The sequence below is a fragment of the Coregonus clupeaformis genome, chromosome 20 (genome assembly GCF_020615455.1).
Source record: "Coregonus clupeaformis isolate EN_2021a chromosome 20, ASM2061545v1, whole genome shotgun sequence".
In the NCBI taxonomy this organism is placed as follows: Eukaryota; Metazoa; Chordata; class Actinopteri; order Salmoniformes; family Salmonidae; genus Coregonus; species Coregonus clupeaformis.
The window spans coordinates 24540190-24560902 of NC_059211.1; the positions used below are offsets into that span (position 1 = coordinate 24540190).

At 47.8% G+C, this 20713-nt stretch overlaps 2 protein-coding genes across 2 annotated transcripts in view; one reads left to right on the forward strand and one right to left on the reverse strand.

Annotated features, from left to right (window-relative positions):
- Positions 1-238: 238 nt before the first annotated feature.
- On the forward strand, positions 239-4189 carry LOC121533303 (ras-like protein family member 11B). Its single transcript, XM_041839118.2, has 3 exons — positions 239-1387; positions 1493-1629; positions 2251-4189. The coding sequence occupies exons 1-3, from the start codon at positions 1276-1278 to the stop codon at positions 2749-2751; spliced, it is 750 nt and encodes a 249-aa protein (XP_041695052.1). The 5' UTR covers positions 239-1275; the 3' UTR covers positions 2752-4189.
- Positions 4190-4477: 288 nt separating this feature from the next.
- Positions 4478-20713, reverse strand: part of LOC121533302 (sec1 family domain-containing protein 2) — a 148407-nt gene continuing 132171 nt past the window's right edge. The window contains exons 6-9 of the mRNA XM_041839116.2: positions 16474-16619; positions 9472-9606; positions 6275-6394; positions 4478-5010 (exon numbers count right to left, since the gene is read on the reverse strand). Of these exons, the coding sequence (XP_041695050.2) occupies positions 4918-5010; positions 6275-6394; positions 9472-9606; positions 16474-16619 (494 nt within the window). The 3' untranslated portion in view covers positions 4478-4917. The remainder of the gene's footprint in view (positions 5011-6274; positions 6395-9471; positions 9607-16473; positions 16620-20713) is intronic.

Genomic DNA, 20713 nt, shown 5'->3' on the forward strand with positions numbered 1-20713 from the left:
ACTTTTTCCGGACAGAAAAGTTCCTGTAGGTTCAGAATACATTTTACATTTTAGTCATTTAGCAGACGCTCTTATCAAGAGCGACTTACAATTAGTGAGTGCATACATTTTTCATACTTTTTGTCATACTCAAAGAATACTCGTCTGCAATCTTTTGTTATGTCTCACGGGTTTCATAACCACGTATTTATAACAATTAAATAAGGATGAGACGGGAGACAGGAATTCAGTTCAACCATTTATCTGAAAGTGATCATCAACACATACACAACTCCCATGATGATCTGCGGCACAACCCCAATACACCACACCCACCACCATAAGCATGGATCTATTTCACCACAACAGTCCAAGAAGTACATAGGAACTGGCTAAATACCATTTACACAACAGGGAATGGCTGCCACTGAACAACTGACAGCTATCATCTTCCCAGTCCTTTTGCACATGCAGACTGACAGACACAAATTACCTGGATGTTTTTGTGCATGTTTTATACAGACAATTACAGTCAATGCATCTCTAAATAGGAAAACTATTAAACAATACATTTTTACTTTGCTGTGAAGCCTATTGTGCTGTGATGTGTTAGACTCCTGCAGATGTGCAAATGTGTGCATGTGGTCCAATCATACTTATATGCTCCTTTTTTAACTTTAAATTTTTTAATGCCTAAATTACTTTTTTGGATGTTAGGTTTCTATTTAGGATAAATAATTATCCTATAATCTCATTTACCATTTCACGTGGTTTAGATAATAATCAAATCACATTTTATTGGTTGCATACACATATTTAGCAGATGTTATTGTGGGTGTAGCTAAATGCTTGCGTTCCTAGCTCCATGTCATTGAAGATTACATATATCTGGACAATTACTATCGCCCCAGCCCCTCTACAGCAGTTATTAACACTTTTTCTGTCAAATAAAGGATGTTTTGTTAATTCATCCGAACTGACCAACCTGTAGCACGGGGCATTATTTTTCTCCTTGTGTTTGGCTCGCGGATCCACGTGAAGGGCCGCAGGGAGCCGAGCGAGCGTGCTGTTGCCAGTAGCCAATCAGCGTGAAGCATTTCGTTGGCACTATAAAAGCCACCGAGCTTTTGGAGTGCACAGTATTCACACGGTTGGTTCCAGTGAACAAGAGTGTTTAAAAAAAATAAAAATAACCCACGGATAAAAGCGATTCCTTCTTCAGAGACATTATTTGACAGAGCTGAATACAATTTGGATTTTGCATCGTCTTCAAAACTGAACAAGGAATTAGCCAAAATGCGTCTGATCCAGAACATGTCAACCATCGCGGAGTTTGCGGCCCCAGAGTGTCCGTCCAAACGGACTATCAAAATAGCGGTGATTGGGGGCAGCGGAGTTGGCAAAACAGGTAAATTGACAAATCCGTTGAACTAAATGATTTGACAACTGTATTTCAGTAACTGATATAAATTCATAGGCTACATGATGATTAACTTATGGTCTTGTATTCCAGCTCTGGTAGTAAGATTCCTGACAAGGCGCTTTATCGGCGACTATGAGAGAAACGCAGGAAACCTTTATTCAAGAGAGGTCCAGGTGGACGGAGGAGAGCAAGCAGCCATCCAAGTCCAGGACACGCCGGGTGTTGATGTAAGTTCACTATCTGCCGTTTGCTACGTTCCCAAATGCGCTCGAGACCGCTGCGTTTGAGTGCCCACAGACCAACATTATTTAGGCTAGTCCACCAGAGCCTCTCTGTGATCAGTGTGAGGTTTTATGAATGATTAAATCAGTATTTACAGTAGTCGCATAACCATAGTAGGCTATGTGGAGTTTGAGCTTTCTGTTCGGAGTTCTTCCATCCCTGCTCTGGGCAGTGGTCCAAACCCGCATAGTTTTTTTCTTACTAAAGTACAGAGCCTTTTAGTCTAGCCTTCTAATTTCCCATTCAGAGGAGAGGATGTTTGAGCCAGGGGTAAATGATACCCCACTTCTGGCTCCTCAATCACCCTCACCCTGTCCCCCTTTACTCACTCAGCAGGAGAGGAGTAACATTACAGCCCACTGGTTGACTAGACTACAGCACTCCATTCATAAAAAAATACCTGTTGAATAATGATGGGAACATGTTTGGTCTGGCATGAATTTAAATCACTTAGCTGTGAGTCTGTCTAGGTTGGATTTTATTAAGTTAATGTATTTTTAACACTGTTCCAAATGGGTTCCAATGTAACAGTTCTCTAACCATGATCTCCTCCATGTTCTCCTCAGGTGACAGGTAACGGCTTCAGCCTCCCTGATCATGTGACCTGCTCCATCCAATGGGCCGACGCCGTGGTGTTGGTCTACTCTGTGACTGACCGCCATAGCTTCGACCTGATTGGCCAGTTGCACCAGCTGGTGGCCCGCGCAGGTGGGGCCAACGTGCCGCCTGTCATCCTGCTGGCCAATAAGGCGGACCTGCTGCACATGAGGCGGGTGGATGCCGAACAGGGTCCCCTGCTGGCGGTGGCGCTGGGCTGCTCCTTCTACGAGGTGTCAGCCAGTGAGGACTACAGCCAGGTGCATGAGGCGTTCCACAGGCTGTGCTGCCACATGGCAAAGCAGCAGCCCCAAGCCTCCCTGTCCTCCCACACCACCACAACTGGAGCAGCAGAAAAGAAGGGGCGCTCACCCCTCATCCCCAGGCCCAAGTCCCCCAACATGCAGGACCTGAAGAGGCGCTTCAAGCAGGCTCTGTCGGCTAAAGTCAGGACGGTCACCTCTGTGTGAGAAGGCCTTGGGTTCGTCTACTACACAACGTGGTCCAGAGTGGCTACAGAAAATAAATTGAATGAGGAGAAATGAGGGCAGAAGATTCCGGTCTCGTTTGGGGACTCAATCCTCTGTATGGCTAGAGCAGCCTGACCTGCGACGAGAAGCAGAGACAAAATGGAGGCTCAACTTTGACCTCTGACCGAGGTCACTGTTTGACAGAGGTAATGACCTGTGGGGTGGGCAGGTGTCAGCCTGTCTGTCACCGTCACTCCTGTCCTGTCTGAAACTGTTCACTGAGTCTGCAGACATCTGCTATGAGGGACAGCAGCTGGGTGGTGTTGGTATGTCAGGCCACCAGAAGGGACAAAGAGGAGCGGTCCTTGAGCTGAATGATTGTGTGAACACTGACATCTTCTCCTGGCAACAGAAGCCTTGAAGGACACTGCGCAGAGTATTTTTAGCTGGCGCCAATTGACAGTTTTTTGTTTTTGTTCAGGCTGCCACTCTGCATGGCAATGCTAAAAGAGCACTGATATGGTCAGACAAGCCATGCACTTGAGTCAGAGCTCTGAGTTTGTTCACTGTTCAGTTTCTCATCTGTCACAATCTCCAATTCCCCAGTGCATTACTTGTACAACAGCCAAAATCATCATTCTGCACATCATGGTAGTGAACTATGAGTGGAAGGCAGGATCACTGTGGGGCAGCAGGGATTGGATACAGGGCTGGGTGGGGTGTAGGAGGTATTTGTAATGCACTTTAAGAAATCCAAATGGTTTACTTGTATTTGTTATACTTTTGAAAATAAAATGATTGCATTACATGATGACTCTTGTCTTCTGATTTGTAACCTCATATGAGTAAAATACAAACAGACTTATACGGGCCAGGTATGAACCAGGTAAAGACATATGGATTATAGGTGAGGGTATGTGCATAGACATTACCTACAATGAAGCATAATACACCACGCCATTTCTACCCATGAACATAGTCCAGGCTCGTCCTCAGGTGCTGTTCCTAAACCTGGGTGGTGTGACTGACGGCAGTTGTCACTGTGATTGCATTGTGGTGTCTTTGCCAGAGTTACGTGACTGATCGTCATTTCTAAGGTAATGTGACAGTTCCTGTCACTAGCGAGGTTCACAGTTCATGCTGATTTGATCTGTAGTCTACTGTCCTTTTAGACTGAGAATATCAGGCTCCAGTCAACGTGAAACACCCATCTGAACATTTACAAAAATTACGCTTCAGGGCAGAGTTAGTGACGTGTACTGTGTAAAACTCAACTGGTGACTCCTGCTGGACAGACCATGGCCTGTCAGTACTACAGAGGCCCTCCACACTCATCTCTGTCCTACGCCTTAGCTCTCTCTCGGGGAGAACCCGATGCAGTCCTCTGTAGCTCGGCTGGTAGAGCACGGCGCTTGTAACGCTAAGGTAGTGGGTTCGATCCCCGGGACCACCCCTACACAAAAAAATATGTATGCACGCATGACTGTAAGTCGCTTTGGATAAAAGCGTCTGCTAAATGGCATATTATTATTATTATTATTATTATTAGACAGTGTAGTGGTTTAATTCTTCACTGTGCCAGAATATAAAAACCAGCAAGACTCCTCACGTTACTTCACTCTCACCTGTAATGAGTTCACACATTGTGTAGGACAGTTAGCGCCACAGTCGGAACAATACAACTCTCACTAACCAACTAACACAAGAACGTTTCATTTCACATGGATGAGTTTCACAAATATACAAGGTTTATTCAACGTATTCAGATTCAATTCAAACAAATATATATTAAAGCAACTTGATTTGAATGTCATCTGTCTGTTTTAAGTTGAGCTTCGAGACAGAATCCTCTTTACCCCAGTTTACATTCAGTACAGTTTGGAATAAATCCATAAACACTTAATTGTTGCCTTAAAACGTGATTTAGGGAGTACAAGGGAAGGGACAACTGAAGAATACATTTAGGAATGCCTTTGAAAAAGCCTAAATAGATCCTGTTTTTATATCATCTAGTCTTAGGTATGAACCTCCACATCTGCGCTGCTCACTACACCCATGACTCCAATCCATTACCAAACCACACAACCTCAATGGAGCATCTAATTTCTCCTCTCCAGACAGCGGTACGTGTCGGTGGAGAGTGTGTGTGTGGTCCTTGTTCCGTGCTCACACACCGATGTCTGGCACCAGTCTTTGGGTGGTGAAGAGCAGCTCAGGGACGTCTGTAGGTCTCAGCAGTCTGGTGGAGAGGACCAGCACCTGGGATAGAGAGTCAGACTAGCTAGTGGCTAAATCAGCAAAGGACAAAGACAACAGTTGGTTGTGTTCAGACCATTGGTTCAGACAACTGGAGTAGACATCCTGCTTTAAATAAGTAGATACTGAATGTGAACAGAAGGCACAACACTCTCTCCATAGAAATCATTCAAATTGATTCAGATAAAGATGAGTTTGTTGTGCCTTCCTTCCACATTCAGTATATGACCCAATGACTCAGTTCTTACATTAGGCAAACCCCACGCTATTCACTTTGAACTGTATTTGAACAAATATCATACGTGTCATTAGTCCAGACTGCTTTTAAATCTGGGTTAATTAATGACTTAGAGGACCTCTATGTTCCTGGACGCAGCCTTTATCAGAACACTACTAGAGGCAGACAGACAACTCGAGCAGGCTGAATGGGTTGGGGTCGGAGTGCGTGTTGAGGTCAGACATTGTGTGGGCCGCTGGCTGCAGGATGAGGGTCCTACAGTAAGAGCCTCTCTTTCTTCTGTTGTTCTGATTCGAGATGTATTCATGACATCATCCTTTGATGCTGCTCAGGCCTTTCATTCCCTCTAAACTCCATTATACATGACTTTCATTAACACAGCTAGCCAGGGATTAGACTGTACTGCAGTACACTGGCTTACAGTTCACTAACCATGTACACACAACGTACAATACACACTGATGTTTAGAGTGTGGTTGAGTCGGAGTGTCTGTTGCATCACACACAATACACAATCAGATGCATTACCACAAACACACACAATGACTGTACACTTATGTGTGTATATAACATTAGTTCCTTTCTGCACTATCCATTGTCTGTCGCCTGAGAATATGTCTCTGTGTGTGTGTGTGTGTGTGAGTGACTGTTTATATAATATCTAGCTACTCTTGACTTTCTTCCAGGGCAGATGAAGGAACATCGTCAACTCAGCACCCAGATTTTTGTGGTCGTCCCCTCCCTTTGTTTTATCCTCAAGCTCCTCTTTTGATGTCACTCAGACTGATGACAAAGCCATCACAGTGTGTTATGTAATGCCACCGAGCCATAACCTGGAGAGCTGTAGCCTAAAAAACACATCCATACCACAGCAGCGAAGACTGCACCTGGCCTCTCACATCTCCTCTCCTCTGATTTATTTACACCTCACCCTCTTTCCCCTCTCTCTCCAAATCCTCCTACTTTGCTTTGTTTGTTCGATTCAAGCTCTGCCAGGTGAGTTGAGAGCAAATGGCTGTGGTCTCTCACCTGTGTGCCCGGCTTGTGGGTGGAGACTAACTCGCGGATCAGGCGGAGCTCAGAGGGAGTGACTCCTCCCACCAGGAAGAGAAAGAGCAGGGCGTGGTCGCTGGGGTGTGGACGGCTCACCTAGGGAGTGGTTAGGGATTGGGATGAAAAGAACATGACAAAATTAGCTCATGTAATTTAATTGGCACAAGTTAACCATATCATAATTGAAGGTTATGTTATGGTTTGTGAGCTGAAACTCTAAAGGCAATCTGTGGAGCCAGATTACAGTTCAGCATAAACTGACTCATTCTCTCTTCTCTCTGTCTCTCTCCCCCTCTGTCCTTCAGTTTCTCCTCTCTCTGGTCTGAGTCACTGCCCAGCTGGCGGGACTATTCAGCATGAAGGCTTTAAACAACACTCATTCCAGACACACACACGGATTTGTCCATGAGTGTGAGTCAGGGGGTCTGGTGCGCCTGCTATGTGTGATTGGTTGGCCTATAGATAATGGCTGTGTTCTATTGGCTGGGGAGCGACGACGACACCACAACAACAGCCTTTGAAAAATAACCGTGCAATCAAAGCTGCAGGGGGGTGGGGACTGGTCTGGGATGGCCGGACATGTGCATCAGGACTGTCTGCCTGGGCTGGCTCAACATGTGTCTTACAATAGGCAGCCTGTGTGTGTGTGTGTGTGTGTGTGTGTGTATGTGAGTAAGTAAGTGAGTGTGTGTGTTTACATTCATCAATATGCACAAGTGTGTGGATGTCAGACCGAACATGTGTGTGCAATGTGGTAGGTCAGATGGGTATGGGTCTTTGTGTTCATTTGTATTCATACTACATACAGTATGTACTGTATGAGTCTTTGTATGCGTGTGCATGCATTTGTGAATTAGTTATACCTGCACACACACAGAACAGCAGACCAGTACACAGCATCTACATGTGCATCCTTAAAGCGGTATGAACACCTGCCCCCCATCTGGCAACACAAACCCACTGCACTGTAGCACCAACCAAGTGTCTGATACATGTGTATGAGTGAGTGAGGGGAGGGGAGAGGAGGGAGGAGGGGAGGGGAGAGGAGAGGAGGGAGGAGGGAGGGGAGAGGAGAGGAGAGGAGGGGGGAAAAGGAGAGGAGGAGGGAAGAGGAGAGGAGGAGGGGAGGGAAGAGGAGAGGAGGGGGGAAAAGGAGAGGAGGAGGGAAGAGGAGAGGAGGAGGGAAGAGGAGAGGAGGGAGGAGGGGAGGGAGAGGAGAGGAGGGGGGAAGAGGAGAGGAGGAGGGAAGAGGAGAGGAGGAGGGAAGAGGAGAGGAGGAGGGAAGAGGAGAGGAGGAGGGAAGAGAAGAGGAGGGAGGAGGGGAGGGGAGAGGAGAGGAGGGGGGAAGAGGAGAGGAGGAGGGAAGAGGAGAGGGCGGAGGGAGGAGGGGAGGGGAGAGGAGAGGAGGGGGGAAGAGGAGAGGAGGAGGGAAGAGGAGAGGAGGAGGGAAGAGAAGAGGAGGGAGGAGGGGGAGGGGAGAGGAGAGGAGGGGGAGGGAGAGGAGAGGAGGAGGGGAAGAGGAGAGGAGGAGGGAAGAGGAGAGGAGAGGAGGGCGGAGGGGAGGGGAGGGGAGAGGAAAGGAGGAGGGAAGAGGAGAGGAGGGGGTGCTATGAAGACAAAATGTAACATTTCTCCATTCACTCACTTAAACACATTAACACATCCACACACTCCCTGTATGTACTCCTGAGTGGCGCAGTGGTCTAAGGCACTGCATTGCAGTGCTAACTGTGCCACTAGAGATCCTGGTTCGAATCCAGGCTCTGTCGCCGCCGGCCGCGACCGGGAGACTCATGGGCGGCGCACAATTGGCCCAGCGTCGTCCAGGGTAGGGGAGGGAATGGCCGGCAGGGATGTAGCTCAGTTGATAGAGCATGGCGTTTGCAACGCCAGGGTTGTGGGTTCGATTCCCACGGGGGGCCAGTATAAAAAAAATATGTATTCACTAACTGTAAGTCGCTCTGGATAAGAGCGTCTGCTAAATGACTAAAATTTAAATGTAAAATGTAAATGTATGTGTGAGCTAAAAGCGTTCCACTGACAGACGTGTCCTCTTTGTTTTCAGCAGGCTGAATCAGAGTGGCATGAGGTTTGCAGCTGAAAAGGAGCCAAGGAGTCTGTACGACTCAAAGTCTGTCTAGACAAGACTTCACAGGAACCCAGCGAACAAAAACAGCAACACACACACCTTAGCATAGACAGACAGACACACACCTCTAAGGAACTACAGATGGGGTCTTTTGAGAGTTGTTCCCTAGACAGTGAAGACAGGGAGCTAGACAGTGAAGGTACATTGTGGTACAGACTAAAGGGTGTAACCATGTGTTTTATGGTTAAAGGTTATACTGTGCCATGGTCAGTGAGTTTTATATGGAAGCTTTACTGTATGGAGGGTGTGTATAGTATTACTATAGAGGTTTTATGGTTCAGAGAAAGTGACCTTTATGGTATGGGCTTTCTTGGTAGGCTGTCTGTTTGTGGAGCATGGTTCTTCATTTCAGTGAAACTGTCTAATTCTCTATGCAGGCAGGCCAGTCACCAGTCTAATTCTCTATACATGCCAGTCACCAGTCTAATTCTCTATACATGCCAGTCACCAGTCTAATTCTCTATACATGCCAGTCACCAGTCTAATTCTCTATACATGCCAGTCACCAGTCTAATTCTCTATACAGGCAGGCCAGTCACCAGTCTAATTCTCTATACATGCCAGTCACCAGTCTAATTCTCTATACATGCCAGTCACCAGTCTAATTCTCTATACAGGCAGGCCAGTCACCAGTCTAATTCTCTATACATGCCAGTCACCAGTCTAATTCTCTATACATGCCAGTCACCAGTCTAATTCTCTATACAGGCCAGTCACCAGTCTAATTCTCTATACATGCCAGTCACCAGTCTAATTCTCTATACAGGCCAGTCACCAGTCTAATTCTCTATACATGCCAGTCACCAGTCTAATTCTCTATACAGGCCAGTCACACCAGATGTGGGGAAGTCAGACCACTGGCTGAAAGGAGTCTGTGGTGGATATACAGTGCATTACACACATAAACCTCTGGCCCAATCTCTATATCCATCAACCCCTAGCTCTCAGCCAAATATTACCCTTTGATAAATAGCCCTCTCACGTGTGTGACTTCTGTGTGTGTGTTGTTGGTTCAGTCTCTCACCTTCATGAACATACTGAAGCCAGTCTTAAGCATGTCAGTAAGGCTTCCAGACATGTGTTCTATGTCGGGACACTCAGGTCTGTCTGGGTGGAAGATCTCCTCCAGAACCTGTCTGAGGAACGGACGGTACGTCGCCTGGAGAACACACAGGAACAGGGCCAGTCAAAACATCTTATACAAACATCACTAGTTAGCTACTGCAGAATAAAAACCCAGTTACCAGTCTCTTTGTGCTTTGTCCTATTTTGTACTTGTGAGTTATGCCATAGTGACAACAAAGTGGATGGTGAGTGATATATAGCACAGGGATTGTATATTGAGTGGTAGTGTGTATTAAGTCTCTGTGCTAGGTATGTATCTGTCTGGGTTATTATAATAAATATTGTGTGTGAAGAGCCCTCAACAGTGGTGTGATCCTCTAGTCCCCCCCATCACTGGATGTATGAGAGATGTGTGATGTGAATAACTATGAAGTAGAGTTATAAACAGCTCCTCTCTGTAGGGAAGGCCTCTGATTGAGATGGTCCATGCAGATGAGATGAGGGTATTGAGTTGTTTATAAGTGGGTTATTGTTGCTGGGGATTTAAATAGATTTGTTTTCGGTTATGAGCCAGTGTGTTGTGGAGGGTATTGTTGAAGACGTGTTTGTATGATAAGTGTTTATGTGTGTGTGTGTGTGTGTGTGTGTGTGTGTGTGTGTGCTGATGATTTGGTTGAAAATTGCCTTGTTATTGTGTGATTAGTCTACCGTGGTGATTATTGTGAGGCTCATACACTGATTGCAGCCAGGTATTAGTCAGCCAGGCAGGCTGTTCGGCTGTTAGCTAGGTGAATATGGATGAATAGTCAATGCGACATGACCCAACCTGCTCCACCAAAATACCCAACCGCTCCAGACAGGCAAGGCATTCCGATAAACCCTGGCAGAACACTATACCCCTACAGATACACACCCAGGAGGTGTATATTTCACAAGCTGCATATGTCATCACTCCACCTCTAACACACACATACACATACACACACTCACCAGTTAGAGTTTCTTAATTAAATAGTCATTTGACTGATATATATATTCTGTACCTATTGTATCCTTGCACACTAAAAGCACTATCACTTTAACACGCTACTGTATTCAGTTCAAAAGTTCTACCTTGGAGTGCTGAGCATGAAGGAGAGGGCACTTTGAAAAGACCTTTATACAATAAGTTATCTTCATTGTTATGTGCTAAGGATAAACCCAGTAATGTTTTCCGATTGCACTTGATAAACTCCATACAATGCTATTGTTTGTAGAGAGACAGAGACAAGACAAAGAGAAAAAAAGAAAGCGTGAATGAGAGGGAGAGTGAGAGAGAGAAAGAGAGCAAGAAAGAAAGAGAGGAATTCATTGAACGAAGGTTTAATCTGCCCAGCTACCCAGGCCTATAAAGCCGTCCATTTTTAGATTACAAGGTAACCAGGTTTTTTATGTGCGAGAAGTTCATTCCCTGAGTGAACAATGCAGCCACAGTTAACGTTTGGCAGAGCTTAATGATAATTCTCTGAATAGCAGAGCGCTCAGAAAAGGGTCTGGCGCAAGGTTCCCTCTAAAATGTGCGCGTACGTGCGCGCGCAGTAGCCCCAAGACTGCCATGCAGAAATATCAGCCAACAGAGAGAAGCAAGAGATTTCACTTGCTTTGGCAATGTAAACATATGTTTCCCATGCCAATAAAGCCCTTGAATTGAATTGATTGAACTTCACTCCATTTTCTAGAGCAGTGGTCACCAAGGCATTCCTAGTCGATTGCCAAACATTTCTGTATAAATCTCAACGATAAAGCCTTGTGTTCGTATTTTTTTTTATTCGTCTTGGGCTGTTGATGGTAGGTGCACCGGATTCAGCTGCACTGCGCACCAAGTAGGCCCATGTTCTGAATTCTGTCGCTGTACATTTCAAAAGTGCTGAACAAATGGTTATATTGACTACGTCCATCCTAGCTCGCTCATTAATGTCTTAATCGAAATTACGGATTGCCTCTTATCTGCTCGTCGTCCCCTTATGCCATAGTTTGTACATCTCAATTGTCAGTAGAAACCACAGTTGTTTAAGCAAGTCAGCCATATTAGCTATGTTTTTTGAAAAGGCAGTAAATGAGGCTGAATTAACTGTTTCGCTGCCAGACAAGGCTCTGCTGATAGCCAGGTGTAGCAGTGGTAAGGATTTTGTTGTAGGCAGAACGCATCGGAGTAGGATTCTATTGCATCGACATGCACTACTCAGCCCGTACTCTACACAGACCGGTGCTGCATAAACAATCAGAGCTGCAGTAGGCCTATATGTAAACAGACCATTGCCATATATGGATCTGTGCCATTTACTTTGAACTGGACTGTGTTTACAGCATGAGCGGTTGTGAGTAGATGCGCTTGTTTTGAGATCAAAGTGAGAGCTGCATGTAGCCACGTGTGCACATTTTGTTCATATCCTTTGCTAGTTAGTGAGTTATTAGCCCAGTAATAGGTCATTTGTAGTCAGCAATAGGGGAGTGATTGCTTCCTACAAGAGCACAAAATGTGTTTTTTGGGGGGTCTTAAAGGGGCAGTGTTGTATTTTGAGACAGGCTTGAATAAGCTAAGTAGCCAATAGGCAGAGGGTAACATAATTTGTCTGATTCTCTTTAATAATGGAATGGGAATAATAATAATTTATTTTGTGAAAGGGTTTCTTGCATCAAAAACAACATTTTCAGTCACCTCCTTGTCTGAAGGACAAGTGGATAAACAGGTTAAGGTCAAGCCCTGCATGTTTTTTTTCAAAAGTCTCATGGAATGGCCTACATTGAACACCACACATTGGCTGCTACTGTAGGCTGAATGATAGAACAGCTATTTCCATGTTAAAATGTTATAGGATGCATTTTCTCCATTGTTTGTGATGGTAGGCCACTGGTAGGCCTACATTACAATCAAAAAGCCACCGTAGCCTACATGGCCACTGTTAAACCTGTAACTTAAAGTGGGTACAGCCTCAGTGTTCACAGTAAACGCGCACTGGAATTTGCACAGAATTTTCTCAACGTTCAAGTTTGCGCTCAGCAGACCTGAAATTTGCTCAGTGCCTAAATGTTTTTGCGGGAACATTGGTCTGGAGGTTGGCTTCTTTCTGGAAAGGGTAGCTAACACACACACACACACACACACACACACAAAACTGTGCTCTCAATACTTGAAGAGATAGATTTTCTTGACAACTAGCAACCAGTATCAACAAAGAGCAAAGAGTTCCATCCTCCTCTGCTTGACTCAGGTGTGATACAGTAATATCCAGGTAGACACACCCTTCTGACCTCAAACATGGCATCCTCACACCTTTGACAACTGTCAACCAACTTCATCCCATCAGCCCTGCCCTGTATCTAATGAAGTGACTCTACCCCATGCTGACAGCCATCTCAGCCATATTAGGCATGTGTGGGGAGACCGACTGTTATATAAAAGCAACATTTTATTAAAAAAAACATAATCCAGCACTTCAACTTCCCCATGCAACTACAGGTCAGCTCTGTGAGCAAACACAAACAAACAAACCTGGGAGTAAACACATTACTAACGCATCTAAACACACACTCACATACAGAGAGAGAGAGAGAGGTTTGGACACATTGGCCTACGCGTTCAAATGAAACAAACAAACCAATTCATTCATGTCCCAATCCACCCACAAGACAAAAACAGTCATTTATAGACTCATCTTTAGTCATCCTGCTATCATCCAGGCCTCCCATGACGTTTGAATGAGTTTCCCTGTTACTAATAGATATTCATTCCCCCTGGGACTCACCTACTAAAGAGGAGGATAACAAATGATTCACGCCAAACACCCACACCATTAACAACAGTATAATTAAGCAATAAGGCACGAGGGGGTGTGGTATATGGCCAATATACCACGGCTAAGGGATGTTCTTATACACGACGCAACGCCGTGGTATATTGGCCAAATACCACAAACCCCCAAGGTGCCTTATTGCTATTATAAACTGATTACCAACGTAATTAGAGCAGTAAAAATACATGTTGTCATACCTGTGGTATACGGACTGATATACCACAGCTGTCAGCCAATCAGCATTCAGGGCTCGAACCACCCAGTTTATAATGGAGGTTAGGATGACCTGGATTATCAGTTGATATAACATGTCTCTGGCTGGCTTCAGGTTCCAAAAGCTGGTCTAGGATCAGCGCTAAACCCTGAAAAAATTAAACCAACACCGTCCGCGAGTCTATGGACAGAACTTTGTATTGTGTGTTGAGAGCGAATTAGTCCCACTTAGTTAGTTTGCTGAGTGCTTCCTGCTGAATAGGTGGACCTTCCTCCGTTTAGCCCCCAGATTGACAAGAGTCTCGTCAGACTCCTCAGAGAGAGTGGTTACTATGGCAATGGAAGAAAATGATTACTTTATGTAAGACTAACAATACCACTGCAACCTTCCAACCAAAACCAATATCCTTTCTAGGTTTCTCAGTACGATGTGTGTGTGTGCAGGTAAACTCAATTGATAGATCGTCTTGGAATTATCTCCCACTGATAGCAGTACTGAGATCATGGATGTTTCCTCTTCAAGCCATCCCAGTCATGCTCTTACCCCCCCACAGCATGAAAAGTTCCAATGGATATTGCAGGCATATACGTGTGCACTGCATATGTTACTGAGCATTGTGTGTGTGCTATGATGTTCAGTTATGAGGATAGTGTAATTCCTGATTTATTCATTAAAGCTCATATGTATAGACATGTGAGAGAATCCGTGCAAAAAGCAAATGCCAGTGTGAGCATGTCATATTACAATGGGCAGCACATACTGTACTGATTTATTTGATAGAGAAAAAAAACAAAGAAACGTGCCCGCACGCACGCCCGCACGCACGCCCGCCCGCACGCACGCACGCATGCACACACACACACACACACGTGTTTTGTGGAAGGAGACATTTATGTCAGCCCAAAGTTATGCAATGTTCTCAGCCTGCCTACGAAACACACCATATCTGGTTAGTGTCTCGCACTTCTTTAGTGTGTTTTTATGTCAGAGACACAGAGAGAGAGAGAGAGAGAGAGAGGCAGAGAGACAGGGGCAGACAGAGAGAGAGGGAGGAAGAGAGACAGGGGCAGACAGAGAGAGAGAGAGGCAGAGAGACAGGGGCAGACAGAGAGAGAGAGGGAGGCAGGGGCAGACAGAGAGAGGCAGAGAGACAGGGGCAGACAGAGAGAGGCAGAGAGACAGGGGCAGACAGAGAGAGGCAGAGAGACAGGGGCAGACAGAGAGAGGCAGAGAGAGAGAGAGAGAGAGAGAGAGAGAGAGAGAGAGAGAGAGAGAGAGAGAGAGAGAGAGAGAGAGAGAGAGAGGCAGAGACACAGGGGCAGACAGAGAGAGAGAGAGAGGCAGAGAGACATGGACAGACAGAAAGTTGAAAACCCCAGCATACCAAGGTCATGTTTCCCTTTGTCCCCTAAACAGTTTTCCACTACTACTACTTTCCACCTTTTTTCAACAGCCATCTTCACATGCCTTCCCTTTTACACAGTAGCACTCTGTTAAATGACTTGGGCTAATGGTTTTCCTTTCAGAAGAGAGGTAGCATTATGTCACATCATCCACTCTAGACAATAACTCTGACAGTTAAGGACATGGTTATCTAGATGAATCCATTCACTACATCTAATCATTCAGTTCCCTGTCAACACAATGCCTTCCTCATCAGCTCTCAGATCACAGTGGAGGCTCAGGACAGTGGAAGTGGAACGATCCGGCTATTCCTTTGTGTTGTTTAGTCCAGTGGTGGAAAAAGTACCAAATTGTCATACTTGAGTAAAAGTAAAGATCCGTTAATAGAAAATGACTCAGGTAAAAGTCACCCAGTAAAATACTACTTGAGTAAAAGTCTAAAAGTATTTGGTTTTAAATATACTTAAGTATCAAAAGTAAATGTAATTGCTCAAATGTACTTAAGTATCAAAAGTAAAAGTATAAATCATTTCAAATTCCTTATATTAAGCAAACCAGACGGCACCAAGTTCTTTATTTTTATTTTTACGCATAGCCAAGGGTACACTCCAACATTCAGACATCTTTACAAACTAAGCATTTGTGATTAGTGAGTCCGCCAGATCAGAGGCAGTAGGGATGACATGGGAGGTTCTCTTGATAAGTGTGTGCATTGGACCTTTACAAAATGTAATGAGTACTTTTGGGTGTCAAGGAAAGAATATAGAGTAAAAATACATTATTTTCTTTAGGAATATAGTGAAGTAAAAGTAAAAGTGGTCAGATATATAAATAGTAAAGTACAGGTACCCCAAAAAACTACTTATTTTTACTTAAGTACTTTACCACACTGGTTTAGTCATTGTTGTTTTTCCTGCTGAAACCGGAGGGTAAAGGCAAGCCATTCACAGGTGCCTGCCTGCAGTGCCCTCCTCCAAACACCAATAACTCACTCTAAAGAGGAGGAAGACTGTCTGTGTGCTACATCAGGAAAATGCGCCACTCTGACACACAATGATGTGAGAGATTCATTCAGAAGACTGTGGCTCTGACGCAAGACTGGGATGAGAGGGAGAAAGGAAGAGCAGAAGTCAAAGTCTTCTATTCTACCTGTGACATTACCAGTAGAATGGGGTGGCTCCAAGTGAATGGATGGACTGATGTCAATGTCATTGCCACGAGGGTGTGTGTGAAAGAGGGAAGGAGAAATTGGGGAATAACTGCCTGAGATCTATGGATACAGTACGTACAATATGTACGTATGAGCAGAAAATGTATGAATAGTTGAACTCAATACTAGGAAATAGTAATAGTAATGTGTACTGGAGGATGCTGTGGAGGTGTGATGGAGAGTAGTTGTATGTTAGTGAGGGATTGGGTTCCACAGTCACCTCCAAACACATAAAGCCTGACTGAGGGCGACCACTGATGCCAATGACGTTGTTGAGGTGTGTGTTAGTGAATGACTGACCTGGTGTACTCCATCGCTGGCTGTGTAGACGGAGTTGAGCTGTTTGAGGTGGTCTCGGGCATGGCTCAACTCTCTGAGGGTGTCAAACACCCCCTCTACAGCCGTATGGGCCCTCTCCATGGTCAGCTCTTCAATACTTCCACACCCTACAGAGAGAAAGAGAGAGAGAGAGAGCGGGAGGAAGAGAGAGAGAGGTTACACAGGATATTAGCTTTAACGCTGCAACAACTAAAGATCTCTCTGCCCCATGAAAAATGTTTTAGAATTGCAGGAAATTAGCTTGAAAACGGCAACATTTTCTCTACGATGCCAAGAGGCGGATCTTTTAAATGGTCTTTCACCGGGCCCGAGATTTCATCCAGCCATGCACGGCAGACACCATAGTAAAACTCAATTTAGGCTATTTTTAAAGAGGCCCTTTATTTACCAGAGAATGTCCTCCTCACGTCTAATCAACATTTCATGAGGCCCCATTTCCAAAAAATGCATGGGGAAGCAAAAGTTTGCTCAGCAATAAAACCAAAATGACAGAGAGAGAGAGGGCGGGAGAGAAAGAGAGAATGAGAGAGGGCGGGAGAGAGAGAGAGAGAGAGCGAGAGAGGGCGGGAGAGAGAGAGAGAGAATGCGAGAGGGCGACAGAGAGAACGGGGGCTCTCCATGCCCATGTCGGAGTGCTGTTAGCTAGGCGGGTAGGTGTAGGTAACATCGGCACCTGCGCCTCTCTCTCCCTGCTAAGGAATGCGGTTGTCGTTGGTTAATGAGAAGGTCAGTGGTATTAAGACATACAGTATAAAATACACAACTAGTCAAAAGTTCGGACACACCTACTCATTCAAGGGTTTTTCTTCATTTTTACTATTTTCTACATTGTAGAATTATAGTGAAAACATCAAAACTATGAAACAACACATATGGAATCATGTAGTAACCAAAAAAGTGTTTTATATTTTATATTTGAGATTCTTCAAATAGCCACCCTTTGCCTTGATGACAGCTTTTCACACTCTTGGCATTCTCTCAACCAGCTTCATGAGGTAGTCACCTGGAATGCATTTCAATTAACAGGTGTGCTACGGGTCGGTAGTCATTTAGGCAGGTTATCTTAGTGTTCTTGGGCACTGTCACGCCCTGATTTATGGGACTCTTGCATGTTGAGTCAGGGTGTGGAGGTCTATGTTATTAGTTCTATGTTCTCATTCTAGGTTTTGTGTTTCTATGTTCGGCCGGGTGTGATTCCCAATCAGAGGCAGCTGTCGCTCGTTGTCTCTGATTGGGGATCATACTTTAGTAGCCTGTTTGTTATCTTCAGTTGTGGGATCTTGTTCCGTGTATAGGCTTGTATTGTGTTTAGCCTGAGGACTTCACGTTACGTTGTTTTGTTGTTTTGTTCGTGTGTTTAGTTTATATAATAAACATGTATGCATTTCACGCTGTGCCTTGGTCTGACCCGTCCTTCAACGTACGTGACAGAAGAGCCCACCAAACACGGACCAAGCAGCGTGCCCAAGAGGAACAAACACCCTGGACACAGGTGGGTAAGTTGTGGTCTTGGGAGGAGATATTTGCTGGGAAAGGACCATGGGCGAAGGTAGATGCCCAGGCAGGAGAGGAGAAACGGCGACCAAAAAGGACTCGGTCAGGAGGAAAGCCAGAGACGCAGCCCCAAGAACATTTTTTTTTGGGGGGGGGCACACAGGGTGGTTGGCGGAGCCAGGGTTCAGAGCAGAGCCAACTCCCCATAGTCACGCTAGAACGCCTGTGTTATGCAGAGCTACGCAGTGTGTCGTCAGTGCGCCGGCACAGTCCGGTGCATCCTGTGCTAGCGCCACGCACGTGCCGTGCGAAAATGGGCATCCAGCCAGGACGGGTTATGCCGGCTCAACGGTCCTGGTCTCCAGTACGCTTCCTCGGTCCAGCATATCCTGCGTCGGTTCTACGTACTGTGTCGCCAGTGTGTGTGCACAGCCCAGTGCGTCCTGTGCTAACGCCACAAACTTACTGTGCGGAAGTGGGCATCCAGCCAGGACGGGTTGTGCCAGCTCTACGCTCCAGACCTCCAGTGCGCCTCCACAGTCCGGCCCGGCCCGTTCCTGTTCCTCGCACCAGGCCTGTGGTGCGTGTTCCCAGTCCGGTACGGCCCGTGCCTGCTCCCCGCACCAAGCCAGTGGTGCGTGTCGCCAGCCCGGTACGCCCCGTACCTGCACCCCGCACCAAGCCAGTGGTGCGTGTTCCCAGTCCGGCCCGGCCCGTTCCTGTTCCTCGCACCAGGCCGGTGGTGCGTGTCGCCAGTCCGGCCCGGCCCGTTCCTGCTCCTCGCACCAGACCAGTGGTGCGTGTTCCCAGTCCGGTCCGGCTCGTTCCTGCTCCTCGCACCAGACTAGTGGTGCATGTTCCCAGTCCGGCCCAGCCCGTTCCTGTTCCTTGTCCGGTACGGCCTGTGCCTGCTCCCCGCACCAAGCCAGTGGTGCGTGTCGCCAGCCTGGTACGCCCTGTACCTACTCCCCGCACCAAGCCAGTGGTGTGTCCCCAGTCCGGCCCGGCCCGTTCCTGCTCCTCGCACCAGACTAGTGGTGCGTGTTCCCAGTCCGGTCCGGCCTGTGCCTGCTCCTCGCACCAAGCCAGTGGTGCGTGTCGCCAGCCCGGTACGCCCCGTACCTGCACCCCGCACCAAGCCAGTGGTGCGTGTTCCCAGTCCGGCCCGGCCCGTTCCTGCTCCTCGCACCAGGCCGGTGGTGCGTGTCGCCAGTCCGGCCCGGCCCGTTCCTGCTCCTCACACCAGACCAGTGGTGCGTGTTCCCAGTCCGGTCCGACCCGTTCCTGCTCCTCGCACCAGACTAGTGGTGCGTGTTCCCAGTCCGGCCCGGCTTGTTCCTGTTCCTTGCACCAGGCCAGTGGTGCGTGTTCCCAGTCCGGTACGGCCTGTGCCTGCTCCCCGCAACAAGCCAGTGGTGTGTCCCCAGTCCGGCCCGGCCCGTTCCTGCTCCTCGTACCAGACTAGTGGTGCGTGTTCCCAGTCCGGTCCGGCCCGTTCCTGCTCCTCGCACCAGACTAGTGGTGCGTGTTCCCAGTCCGGCCCGGCCCGTTCCTGTTCCTTGCACCAGGCCAGTGGTGCGTGTTCCCAGTCCGGTACGGCCTGTGCCTGCTCCCCGCAACAAGCCAGTGGTGCGTGTCGCCAGCCCGGTACGCCCCGTACCTACTTCCCGCACCAAGCCAGTGGTGTGTCCCCAGTCCGGCCCGGCCCGTTCCTGCTCCTCGTACCAGACTAGTGGTGCGTGTTCCCAGTCCGGTCCGGCCCGTTCCTGCTCCTCGCACCAGACTAGTGGTGCGTGTTCCCAGTCCGGCCCGGCCCGTTCCTGCTCCTCGCACCAGGCCAGTGGTGCGTGTTCCCAGTCCGGTACGGCCCGTGCCTGCACCCCGCACCAAGCCAGTGGTGCGTGTCCCCAGTCCAGCCCGGCCCGGCCCTGCTCCTCGCACCAGACTAGTGGTGCGTGTTCCCAGTCCGGCCCGGCCCGTTCCTGCGCCTCGCACGAGACTAGTGGTGCGTGTTCCCAGTCCGGCCCGGCCCGTTCCTGCGCCTCGCACCAGACTAGTGGTGCATGTTCCCAGTCCGGCCCGGCCCGTTCCTGCTCCTCGCACCAGGCCAGTGGTGCGCGTTGCCAGTCCAGCCCGGCCCGTTCCTGCTCCTCGCACCAGACCAGTGGTGCGTGTTCCCAGTCCGGTCCGGCCCGTTCCTGTTCCTCGCACCAAGCCAGTGGTGCCTGCTCCCCGCACCAAGCCAGTGGTGCGTGTTCCTAGTCCGGTCCGGCCCGTGCCTGCTCCTCGCACCAGACCAGTGGTGCGTGTGTCCAGTCCGGCACGGCCCGTGCCCGTTCCACCGGCACCGGTCAGCTGCTCCACTCCGGAGCCAGAGCAGTCCGCTCCACCGGTGCCTGATCCGGCACCGGTCAGCTGCTCCACTCCGGAGCCAGAGCAGTCCGCTCCACCGGTGCCTGATCCTGCACCGGTCAGCTGCTCCACTCCGGAGCCAGAGCAGTCCGCTCCACCGGTGCCTGATTCAATCTTAGTCCTGTATTGACTCTTTGCCTGTTTGATGGTTCGTCGGAGGGCATAGCGGGATTTCTTATAAGCGTCCGGGTTAGAGTCCCGCTCCTTGAAAACAGCAGCTCTACCCTTTAGCTCAGTGTGGATGTTGCCTGTAATCCATGGCTTCTGGTTGGGGTACGTATGGTCACTGTGGGGA

Bases quoted from the DNA above. Each gene is read 5' to 3' on its own strand.
- LOC121533303 (XM_041839118.2), top strand. From the start codon at position 1,276: ATGCGTCTGATCCAGAACATGTCAACCATCGCGGAGTTTGCGGCCCCA. The intron at 1,388-1,492 runs GTAAATTGACAA...CTTGTATTCCAG, and splicing joins CAGCGGAGTTGGCAAAACAG to CTCTGGTAGTAAGATTCCTG. The intron at 1,630-2,250 runs GTAAGTTCACTA...TGTTCTCCTCAG, and splicing joins AGGACACGCCGGGTGTTGAT to GTGACAGGTAACGGCTTCAG.